Below are 12,784 nucleotides of genomic sequence, written 5' to 3'. Positions count from 1 at the left end.
CATTTCCCCATGCATTTTCAACGTGGTTAGCACACACCTTTTGGAGATGTGAATCATCAGGACTAAGCAAAATTTATTCTGATATGCCGGAATCCTGTAAATGGTCTAATCATACCAACCTATGAGGGCCACCGAAGGTGAATAAGGGTTAATGCATTGTAATTCTTTAACGATGACTGAAAAACATCAAGTCATTTTGTTCATTTCCTCTTTTCCCCCCCGTCGCTAACCTTTTTACGTTGGGTCGCATAACAAGCATGAGCTTGCTTATCTTGGCCCACTCTGGCATGGTAATTGAAAGTTCTGCACTAATGCCCAAGTTATTTTTCAGTTATTTCAGCATAAAACCGTGAATTTTCGACTCCTCATCTTAAAGCCTGATAAAACAAGTAAATAAGGGGGATGTTTTGCGTTGGTCTGAGGAACTGAAAGATATATTAAGCATGAAACACCTGCATGGTTCTCTGACCACACACACAACACCCTTGGTTACACCTCCAGTGTCTCACACAAAGGGGTCAAAGTAGCTCAAACTCGGAATTGCGGCTGCAGTTCTTGCTGCAACCTTCCAAAAAGCGGTCGGTGAGTGGAACTGCCGTTATTCAAAAGACCTCCCTATCTGCTGTCCACGAAACATGAACTCGTGACATCCCCGCGTTAAGTCTCTTGCAGCACACGGGACTGCGAGACCCGGAGAGGACCACTTGGAAAACCAGTGCATCCTTGACAGCCCCATTAACCACATCCACTATCAGGTGGCGAGTGACAGCAAACGCTGGGAGAGCACTGTGTCCTCTAGACATGCAGGGGCCTCTTCACCAGACTGCCTTCACGAGCAACAAAGGATGTTAGTGGTGCTGACCTGCAATATCGGTTTCAATGGACTAGAGAGAGAGCTAATGCCGGATGGTGAATGACATTGAGGACAGCAAATGACGGCTAACTAGGTATGACTCGAGGGGTGGCATGCAGGTGGCAGGACTGCTTAGTCGTTACTGCCTTAACTGTGATCAGAGAAAGTGTCTATTCGTTTTTTGAAATGACCACAATCGGCGGATTCAATCTCGCTTGAAATTAAGAAACGCCACAACGGTATGAAAAAGTAGATGGTCTGTGCTGGATAGTGTTTCACGTGTTGTCGCCGTTCCTGCTTTTAAAGGGGCACAATGGCCTTTTTCACTAGCGCCTCAAGCGCCTTTTTTTCCCTGCAAAAAGGGCCTGGGTTCATCCTGCATATGGACACTGTTCAGTGCTGCACAGATGGGCTCTTTCTGTGTAGACTTTGCACGTTCTCCCAGTGCTCATAAGGGTTTCCTCCACAAAAGAGCCCCACTAAAAACATGGTCGGCCAAGACACGGGCGAGCATTTGGGCTCGGCCCCCCGGGTCGCCGATGATGAGGCTGACCACTGCTCCTGGCTGCGCCGGGAGGAGGGACAAGGGCAGAGCAAGAATGTCTACTGCAGGAAACTGCCAGTGTGTTGGAGTTTCCCCAGTGTGGCGGCTCCCTGCACGCGTATCGCGTGCGCGTCGAACGTGCAAGACCAACAAAACCCTTTTCTTCTTTTTCCACCTCCGCCAAGAAACAGTGAGAGGTAGCAAAGGGCTTTCTGGTGACAGAATGTTTTGATGTGTGACTGTTTTGATGTGTGCTTCCCCTGCCCCCCCCCCTCAGACTCAAGTGAGGGATGTCTGCATCTCGTCTCGCCGGTCACTGAAGCCCGTAATCCCAGCTCGCTGTAGAAACAGGCAGATAGCGGAATGGAGGAGGTCGCTCCCGTCAGTCAGGACGGCCTGGTCTCTGACAGACGGCGGCTCTTCTGCGGAGAGGTTCTGTGTACTGTAAACAGACGAGGGTGTTGAGAGGCCAGAGAGAGACACCTCACGTGGAGCGTCACTTCAAGCACACACACCCCCGCTTCCCCCCCCCCACACACACACACAAAACGGTAAAGCGCATTCCGACCGACTCTGTGGTAACACAGGAGGGCCAGTCTCGCGTTACGTAAAGCCCCAAATCATATCAAGATGATGTTGCCGTCTATGGGGGCTCAATTGGTTCATCGACTTAAAAACCACACAAGCACCACTAACCTATACAAAACAACATTATAATCAAATATTAATCATATGAAATCTGATGCATCAGGTCCTAGTAAAAATAAAATACAAAATAATACAGGATAGGATTATTTATTGTTCTCCCTCAGGAGGAGGAAATGTGGCCTTGGTCCACCTATACACTAGAAACACAAACATTGGCTGTTGGAGCCAACAGTGACCTAACATGTCTATGCACTGGAAGGACCTGTGTCTGACCCCTGCCTTCTAACTAGTTTATAAAGACTCTAATCAGCAGACATGCCTGGATGCCGTGCGCATGATGTTGTTTACAGTGCAGGACTTTTCTCCACTCCTGCTGAAATGACCCAGACGTGATGCATGTTGTAATCACGACCGGCCCAATTTGCCTGCAAATACACATATATTATTCATCGCATTTTTCGAAAAACGCTGTTATTCCTGGATCAATGTAACTGGATTGACTCCCTGCATTTATTTGAAGACTGACATTAATTTGTTTATATTACCATGGCGAAGAGGTAAGGTCTAAGAACATAGGGGACGTGTACCAAACATTGGGTTTTAATGAAACCAAAAGAACATCGTTTCACTGAAGAAATATATTAAAACGTAATAAACCAGGAATTTCCTTTTTCCTAATGCAATTTACGATGAATAATATATAGTCATCAACAATATCGCTTTTTCACCTCACTTATTCTGTGGACTGTCCTTTGAGGCCCTATGTAATAGGTATCCTTTAGAGTTCATAAAAAGACTGCATCTGTCTCCTCCTGTCTAAAGCAGGCATGATCCTGCCATGTACAGTTAGCCATGGGTTGGCACCCTGTGGATCCCACAGACAACAGCTTGAAGGAAATTAACTATTAAACAGGGCTGTCTGGTTAAATATTCATTTTAATCCTGCGCCGAATGAAAGACACCCCATCTGAATCGCTCCCGTGCCATCTTGCCAGACGATTAAACCAGGGAATTTCCATCTTTGGTCCCCAGTGAATTCGTAAGCACAAACATCTGAAAACAGCCAATGGCAGAGGTCGTCTCGCTCGATTGTTTTAACAAAGCGGCGGGAAGACGAGATGTTAAGGACGAGTGTCTATCCTGGAGAGGGGGGGGCTCAGTGTTAAGTGTCTACCCAGACTAGCTACTGATAACTTCCACCTTTACCACCAAAAGGCCCCTTCCTACCCCTCCCCACTCAAAAAATAAAATAAAAAACCTTTGTGATGCTCACTTTTTGGTACAGACAAAACATTCTAACAAGTCAATTACACACTCAAAGCGTAACTAATACGATGACCAGGAATTGTTTACAAGCCCTCTCCATCTGTCTTTAGTTCTATGAAGCCTATCCACACCAAAATGTTATTATTATGATGTAAAACGTATTTGACATAAACAATTGCAGTGGGACTTCAGCACGGCTTATTTGGAAACCGTCTGTTCCGATTCTTCAAGAGAAGCCGGGGAGGGGACGGGGAGGGGGAGACTACAAATACCAGTGTGCAGAGGGAGGAGATGTCGTCATGTAAGCTGGACCCCGCGTGCCGCTTGAAAGCGTATCCCCTGTCGGTGCCTCTCACCAGGGGGGGAGACGGGACTGAAGACTGGGGTCTTTTAATTGTCTTTGAAGATGGGAGAGCTGGCGTGTTACAGTTGAGAGGTGGGAAGGTTTAGTTTCAGCTAATGGTATTTTCAAGAGTTATGGCGTCATGATGGGGGGGTGGGGGCGGGACCCAGAGACAGCATTGAGCGGATCGCCACCCCTAAGAGCGTTTGGCAACCCTGGGGGGAGCTGTGGCAGTGGAGCCCCTCAAGGTAATAGAGTAGCCTGGTGCAGAGGGCCCAGCAGGTGGTTAGGTCAACAGCACGGTTGCTGAAAGAGGATAGCCTGCTTTGAGTTGGGTCTGGAAGAGTCAAGATGCTTCATATCTGAGGGGAAATTGTGACTGCCTGGTTCCTTTAGAGTGACGCGACCTCCGATATTCTCGAAAACGAGCATTTGTGCTTACTAGGAAACGTCAGTAAGACGCGAAACCCATTCGGAAAGCTGTTTGAAAACGGAAAGGATTTTTCAGTGGTCTGACGAAACACAATCTATGATCATAAGCACAGGGCTTGTCCTAGTTCCCTTTATGAATCAGATGCCAAAGTCAGACGTCATCGGACTTCTATAGCACGGTCGGGGGGGTGAGATCATATGTGCTTTTTGATCCTTCATGACATTGATACATTTGATCTGATTTATACATTTTATTCATGAAGCAAACGGTTGAGGTCAAGTCATCCAAACGTATACAAAATGTGGATTTGTGGCAGCACATTTCATGGAAATAATAAAAGGATTACAGTTGGCCCTAGTCTCAATGAATGATCAACGTTGTAAAAAGTGAAAGGAGATTCTCTCTTCTTCAGATGATGATCTCCCCTCCTTCGCACCCCCCCCCCCCCCTCAGATGTCACTCTCCATGCATGCAAATCTGGGCTTGAAATATTCATTGGACGCTATGGGGATGCACGGCTCATTCAAGTCTATACGGCAGAACAGGAGATGAAGCAGATAGGAAGTGAAGACAACAACCAAAAGATGGGGGGGGGGGGGGCGAGATACTCATTTACCCTCGCTCGTGTGATTAATCTGGTCCGCAGGTTTACTGAAATGCCACGGCCCAATCTTGAGCTACCTACTGTGGCTAAAATGATCATGTGGATGACATTTAAATATAATGGTGCCATTAAAATTGTATGCTGGGTACCATACAGCTTTACAAATGCGACCTGCTCGTTCCGAAGTCGCAAATAAGCAGATGCATCGCGATCAAACACTGATTAAACTAGCGACAATGTTGGCGCCACAAAGCACTGTAAAATTACAACAAAGTATGATTTGATATGGCGCTCATTCAGACGAGCTTTTACATTTGCATCAGTATAGCTTTTAAAAGCTGTAAGAAGTGGGGTGCCCAAAGGGGGGCTCAAGATATCCCCGAGGGGAATTGCAAGGCCCATTTCAGGGCCCATTCCAGCTGGCAGCGCCATTTAAACGTTTGGATAAATATGATTAACCAGATGATTGATGCCACTATAAACAATACAATGTTAGTACTCCGGAGGTAGAAAAAAGGTCAAGCATGGAAACAAGATCGCTCCAAACAAAATATGCGCTTGAAATAATACACATCCAAGTCTGTCATTAGATCATGATAGATACCGCTTGATACGCGAGTGTGCTTGGTTTGCTGGGACTGGTGGGACGCGCACAGCGATAATAGCTTACATGAACTGCCTAAACACAACACGCACTGCCCTAAGACCGCAAAAGCCTGCGTTGGCACATTTCTTAAGACTCTCGTCCGCTTGAAGGAGCTCACTAGGAGAAGTGTGGACCGGAGGAAGAACGGTAAATAATGCATGCCTCCACAGGACTGAAGCGGAGGGCGTCGCTCGGGTGGCGGGGGCGGGGGGGCTCGCGTGTGCGTGCCAACCTCAGACGGCACGCCGCAGGAGTCGCACGAGACGAGCAGACACAAAGGAACGCGTGTTGCCGCGATGGCAGCAAGGGGGCGGATGACGCGGAGACAGGACGCACCGAAAAGACGCCGCCACACAGGAGGGCTCCCCGCGGGGGGGGGGGGGTACGATCCCCCGCTTTGCACCCAGCCACGTTCCCACTGCCGTCTGACAGGACACACCACGACCTGCTTGCTTTGATGGGCTGAGGACAGCAGGGCCTCGGGGACTATGAGCCCAGCTTGAAATGCTCTCCGGACCCAATTATCCAATTAGTTAACGAAGGCTGGAATCGGGAGTGATGGGCTGGAACCCCCGGAGAGTTCTAAACCAGTGACCCCCTCCCCCCCTCCCTCCCAGCCCCCTTTGCCAGAGGCCAGACCACCTCCACGCCACAGCAAGAACAGGGAGAGGAGGCGAGGGGGAAGGGTGGGGTTCTGTGAGTGAGGGTCAGACTTCCTCTACATACACCAGGCTCCCTGCGCAACACTCCCAGCCTGTCTGAGGAATCCAATGACTCTGGCTAAGTACAGTGGTGGTCCGACACCAAAAGTGGGACTGGCCGATACTATATTGAGGGCGAATGAGGAAAAGAACAACATCTTAACTCTCCTCCCTTTGGCCGAAGGACATATGTTGGGCACATAATAAAAGGACTGTCTTGTCGCAGTGACAAACTCCAGAAGGTGGTATTCCATTGGTATGTGACTCCTGGGACTTGAACCATTCCGTCAGTTTCCCAAACGCGGTTAGAAAAAAAACTGAAACCACAACCTTCTGCGTTTAAGGGCTCTTTGCCATGAGAGACTGCAGCTTCCTCTAACACCACCGTGGGTCTCCGACTGCCACTGCCCACAGGGCAAGCCTTTTCTCGAGCCCTCCAAAACTTTCCCCCCCCCCCCCTCTTTTTTTCTGTCTTTGCCCTGAAGGTAAGCCCTCCAGGCTTGCGGTCGCACACACCCTCGTGCGCTCCGACGTCTCTCCAGACCCCAAACATTAAAAGATGAAGGCGGACTGGCGGAATCCGCGGGAAGTGATCCTCAGACGGATCTACCTCCGCTTTGATTTGTTTGTCGCGCTTTTGTCTCGTGCTTCAAACAAAAAAGCCGCGGCTTTGATCCGACCGAACCACAACGGCGCTCTGGCACTGCTTTGAAAGATGATGAAAAAAAAATAGAGAGCGAGAGAAAGAAAAAGAAAAAAACTGGCACCACATCTAAAAGGTGTCTATTTACCCCTCCCTCTGTCGACATCCACACATCTACACACACACACACAATCAATTCCACCCAGGTAAGGGCGTGTCTCTTATGAGACAAAGACTGACAGTTGATCCAGAGCGTGTCTGGCTGTAGCGGTGTGGATCACAGAGGCCACACCTAGACGGTGTGGTGAGTGATTGGGAGCCACGCGTAACTCTGTGTGTGTGTGTGTGTGTGTAATTACACTCCATTCCGAGCAAAGCAAACGACAACAACAGAATACTTGCCAATCACTCGTCCGTGGGCATGGGTAAACACAGGCGCGCGGTCACCTTCTAATTAGCTTTGCTTTTCTAGCGTCCCAAGTGTGTCGACCCGTCGAGACTTCAGAACAAATGCTGCTAACCAGCGGTTCTTTGTGAGCCTATCAGAGCAGGAGGGGAAGCCTTGTGATCACTGGCCTGGCTTAGCCTTTCTAGAACCCACCACCCACAGGCGGGAAAACATCCTGCCTCGAAGCCAGGTGTCTCTCTTCCTCATGGCCAAACCTTCAGCTCGATCCCTCCCCATCGCCAATTAAAACGACGACGACGACACGCACGCAGATCTGTCACCACGGAGGGACATGGAGAACGACTAGGGGGACACAGGGGGAGACAGGGTCTGCCTTGTGTGGAGTGAGACCTTGGTCTGCATGCCAGCCGCCGACCACGAGAGAGAGAACCTCCGGCCGCAAGATTGAATATCCTCGGAGCTCCATGAGCCGTGATGAGACTCGGGCCTTGCTTTCGCGAAAGGTCTAAGAAACAAGGTCGTCCACGTGAACGAGGGTAGCGTTGAGGCAACCATCCGACACAATCTCCTGTACGGAACAAGGCATGTTTACTTTCCAAAGAAAACCAATTACCACTTTCCAACAATATTGCCAATGTATTTTCTTTTTCTCTATTTTTTTTCTTCTCTATCTAAAAGTGTGTTTCTTCCATTGAGATTTCCCCTTCGAAACGAGCACCGCAGTTCAAGGATGACCCTCCACAACCTGTGATATGCCTGGTCACATTAAACCTTCAAAGAGCAAGTACATCAAACAACAAGTCAACAGGAACGTCAATGTGTTCCTGCTTCCTGTAATAGAACCTCACCGCTCTACCCACGTCCCGTTCACCCACTTCAAGACTGCCCACACCCAAGGGGACCACGGACCTCCAGTCAACAACAACAAAACTACCCAGAATGTCTGTGAGATTCCTTAAACTTCACCTGGGCATGATAACCAAGGTCAAGGGACTCGGAATGTGTGTGGGTGTGTGTGGGGGGGGGGTTTCTGGAACTTTCTGGGGCAGGGGTTGGGGGGGGTGTTGAAAGAAGAATAGCCACCCTTCAACAAAGGACTATCGTTTCCTTGCCTCGGGGGATACCTGGGGAGAAGATGAAGACTGACAGATCTGGCGTGAGGGTGGGCCGGGACAACCAGAGTCAGGGTAATGGCTGCCTCCTCTCCCCGTCTCTCAACACTGTGAACTCCCGAGGCTGGGGCCTAGCCAGGCTACAGTCCCCAATCATAGGAAAGAGGAACATTTTTGTCATACCTGTAGGGCATTTACACACCTCCTCTGGTTTGAGGTAGGAAGACATTGAAGGAAGACGTAGCGCCGTCCGGGTTCGTCCGCGCTTAACCAGGAGGGCAAATGTGGACGTTCATCACCGCAAACCTCACTTCAAAATGAGGCACGACGGAAAATGTGATGTCTGCTTAAGAAGGTCAGGTCTGAGAGCTGAGAGATGCGACTTGATTGTAGGTTTTGTTAACCTTGCAGAGTTCTCAAGGAGGGAGGACAGTTCTAGAAGGAACTGACTAGGGGGGCCGATCATGTCTGACCCCGGGGCAACGAACCTGCCGGATAATCAGGGCCCTGGCCAAATTACAGAGCGAGGACGCCACTAAGTGGAGTTCAAGCCAGGGCCGAGGGGGAGGTCACCCATTAAACTAATATTCCAAAGTCACGGACTGCATTCCTGCGCTCGACGTCGACGCTAGGCAACGAGGGAGGCTTGATGATGTCAGGCATTTGAAGCGTCCAGGCGAGAGTACAGGCACTCTTCTTTATTTTTAGTAACGTAGAGAAGAAAAAAAAAAAAAAAAGCTTTCAAGGGGAAAAATAATAACAGTTCTCCCTAAATGCATTTTTGAGATTTGTAGCAAAGGAGGAATGCAGACCGGTTCAGATGTGGGACTGAGCTGGCGAACGCGGTGTTTTCTAGAACAACAAGAACACCGTGAGGGCGCATAGCACGTCCGTCAACAACGCCAGTTCATGTCCGTGTAAAGTCAAACGAAAATCTATTAGCCGTTGCAGAACAACGTGTATCACGCCAGCATTGAACAGAGCAGTAGCTTGTCTTTCAAATAACAGATTTAAAATGAATCACAACACCAGAAGGGAGCAATTAGGGTATGTTGAAGTCTGGGGTTATGTACGGTGAGAAAACTCAGAACTGTGGGATCCGTTACCTCAAATATTTGATAAACACAAGTGTCTTGAGCAACACAGGCAATGCATCCAACCACACATACGGGTAGGTCCCAGCTGCTGAGATAACTGACCTGGTTGATTGAGTTGGCCGTGCAAGAAGCAAGGCCGGTCCCGAGAGATGCGAGGAAGAACATGGCAGGGTCAAAGGGCACAGGAGCCATGGCATAGCCAGCTGCCGCAGTCACAACCACCAGTGCTGAAAACCCACAGGGTCCAAAAAAAAAAAAAAAAAAAAAAAAAAAACACTTAAACTCATATTATAACCGACTCCAAAAAATGCAATTAACTCCCACGCAATGGAGGACCTCAAATGTAACCTCATCGGCAGGCGGACATATTGAAGATCGCTGCCACAACTATACCTGTGAGTTTGATCTTGGCGAGTCGTGCATACACATCTGGGAGCTCAGCCAGGTCCACCTTCAGCTCCTTCCACTGCCTGTCCAAGCGGGCCTCCCTGGCCGCTTCGGTCTCCACCTGGACGTGGGGGGCCTCAGACGAGGCCCCGGCTGCCTCAGACAAGGCCCCGGCTGCTCCGGACAACACAGCTGAGGCCGCTGCCTCGGCAGCAGGATGGAGAGCTGAAGAAGCGAGCTGGGCCGAGGGAACAGTGGACACCGCTGGAGCCTCTACAGCCACAGCCTCAGGACCAAGCCCAGGCCCAGACTCAGATCCAGGCCCAGACTCAGGTCCACGCTCGGGCTGTGGTGCCACCTCACTGACCATAGGTTTAATAGTTGGCACCTGCTGGATTTGTCTGACCAAGCTGTCATCGCGGTCCTCAATGATGGTCAGGACATCTGCCTGTTTAGGGATGGCCCGCTGGTTAAGCTCATTGTTGCTTCTTATTACATACTGAGGAGACAGAGAGGAAACGCATGAGCGCAAAGACGCAAGGACAACATATCCCTGGACCTCATGCACGAGGTGAGCGGTATTATGGGGGATATTAGGATACAGTACCTTATCACTAACGTTGCATTTTTCTGCATCACGTAGCTCAGATAATGTAAGTTTCATCATATAAATATCATATTATGAATTCCTGATAATAACCATGCTTCTGATACTGATGAAGTGTAGCTCATGTACTTACATGACGCTTTAGGAAGTTCAAGTGTTGATACGTGACCCATTTACTTGGGTCTCTCTTGCAGAGCTGGATAAAACTGCGGGCACTTAGGTGACTTCCAGTCGCATGTCGTCCTATTTTCTGGTTTACACTGGCACCAACAAGACCTAAATCGCAAACAACTACAATCACAATCAGGGCATATAACTGGACCTAAAAGTTAACAGGCAATGGGCTTGTTTCATGTTTCAGTATTTTCTTGCTGCATTTTGATCAGACACTCAACATGAGTTAATAAGTGTTTAAACTGCTTGAATCTAAGATGCATGTCATCAATATACCATGTAGCCAGCTGCTTAGCAAGGTGGCTAATACTAGGCTGCTTGATACATTGTTATATGTAACTTATTTGATTAGCTGGCTAACAAGAACTAAATGCTACCAGTTGTGGATGTCAATATTCAGATCGTGCAGGTGTGTATATTAAAATGTATATGGTGAACTAAGCTTGCCAGCTAGCAATCTCTTAAGGTCATGCAGTTTGCAGGTTAGTACATAACCAGCAAAAACCACGGTAGGCAGTTTCCATTACATATTATGATGCTAGCTAGTTAGCTTGGTAGCGACATTTGTGCTTGTTTTCGACCCAGCACATTCAGACATTGGTTTGAAACATACCAGCATGCTATTCGATTCTGTCGATAAGATGTATATTTACCTGTCAGTCTACTACATGGTGTTTTGTACATGTTCTTGAAACATAAACCCGGTCCCGGTGTGTCCTCTCCACATTCAGCAAGCCGCCATTTTGACCTCGGCTAGTGATAGGAAGCACTTCCGGGAACAAGCATTGCAAAATACTTCATGAAACGTCACACTCCTGCCTCGAAAGCAAGTGTTGTGTTTCGATGTACGTGCAAGCATGTATGAACAGGATGGTTGGCCAGTGATATAAACATACTCCACAGATGGTTACGTGGCATTCATATGGCACAATCGTGTTTTCGCTCTCCAAAATGAACAGTAAAATGAATTAACTAATTACTTATATGTTCTGAAATGACCTAGATCACGCAGCTAAAAGTTATTTAAACCTATTTAAAATGTTACTTTTTGAGAGACAAAAATAAGTTGTTTCTCCTTGCTTTGAATTATATAAGGTATGATTTTTCATGGAACACAGCTTACCTCATATCATAAAAAAAAAAATCTGCATGGTATACATTTTTTCTAAATATTACTATTATTTAATGAAGGGACTTTTGCTTTCCTGCCCTTGTTTGTCCTCTGCGTGGGCCGGCTTACTTGGCCTGTTGTTTATGTTTGTGATCATCTTGATTGCCCAGCCTGCCAACGGTGGCTGTCTGATTAATATCCTCACCCTGGTTTTGACTTTGCTTCCATAGTTGCCTTCTGTAGAAGTGTGTACTGAAGGCTGGAAATACAACATTGTGAAATACAATTATTTAAATTTCAGTGCATTACTGTGTGTACTGTGAAACATTTAGGGGAAAAAGTTAGAAATTCAGATTTTATTTTTACTGATACATCTCTCTCTCTCTCTCTCTCTCTCTCCCTCTCTCTCTCTCTCTCTCTCTCTCTCTCTCTCTCTCTCTCTCTCTCTCTCTCTCTCACTCTCTGTCTGCCTAGTACAGTTGTTAAAGCTTTGACGGTTCCATTGAGTAATAAAGATCCACAGTGATCCAATCCGGGCAGCCCATTTCCCTGATTCATCTCATTCATTACAGGCTGTTCGAGAGCCCTCCTTCCTTGGCAAGATTACGCGGTGTAATCTCCTTCCTCCATCAAGATGCAGGAGCTGATGAATGTCAACAATACACACCAGACGATCCAGGCCCTGCTCAGAAGCACCTTTATTACAGAAGGTAATGATTGTGTGCTGTTCTCATGATTTGATTCCGTCTGACCCGGTCAACCTCTTAATGCTAGATTCTACATCAGCAATGAAAGGGTTGTATCATGTTAATCTACTTCATTCTTGGACACTGCAGCGAAGTTCATTTCAGCCTCTAGTATTTTTCTTTTGAGGTCCTGGATACCTGTTATACAGTTGTGGAGGGTTGTAGCTTATCTACTAGGGTCGAAAAGGTGGTGTATGTGTTTGTGTGTGTGTGTGTGTGTGTGTGCGAGGGATGTTTGGGCAGGGGAGTCATCGAAGAACGCACTCGTGTAGATGAGGGACAGCCTAGCAGGTCATCGGGGCACCTCACATGTACAAATGCTCATTGATGAGCATGCAGATTCCCCCTCCTCCGAAAGCGCGGGGTGGAATATTGTTTGTTGATATCATTTAGAAACCATTCATCCTTGTCCAGTGAGTTGGAGATAGAATACCTCTGGGGTTTCCACCAATCCAGTTTC

At 47.9% G+C, this 12,784-nt stretch overlaps 1 protein-coding gene across 1 annotated transcript in view; it reads right to left on the bottom strand.

The window, feature by feature from the left end:
• The window catches only part of LOC124475697 (protoheme IX farnesyltransferase, mitochondrial), a 28,863-nt gene extending 17,644 nt beyond the window's left edge, over positions 1–11,219 (bottom strand). Inside the window, exons 1-4 of the mRNA XM_047032486.1 lie at positions 11,121–11,219; positions 10,427–10,569; positions 9,693–10,185; positions 9,402–9,526 (exon numbers count right to left, since the gene is read on the bottom strand). Of these exons, the coding sequence (XP_046888442.1) occupies positions 9,402–9,526; positions 9,693–10,185; positions 10,427–10,569; positions 11,121–11,151 (792 nt within the window). The 5' untranslated portion in view covers positions 11,152–11,219. The remainder of the gene's footprint in view (positions 1–9,401; positions 9,527–9,692; positions 10,186–10,426; positions 10,570–11,120) is intronic.
• Positions 11,220–12,784: the final 1,565 nt, after the last annotated feature.

Source organism: Hypomesus transpacificus, chromosome 13, assembly GCF_021917145.1.
Source record: "Hypomesus transpacificus isolate Combined female chromosome 13, fHypTra1, whole genome shotgun sequence".
Classification (NCBI taxonomy): Eukaryota; Metazoa; Chordata; class Actinopteri; order Osmeriformes; family Osmeridae; genus Hypomesus; species Hypomesus transpacificus.
This window is presented reverse-complemented; position numbering and strand designations above follow the sequence as displayed.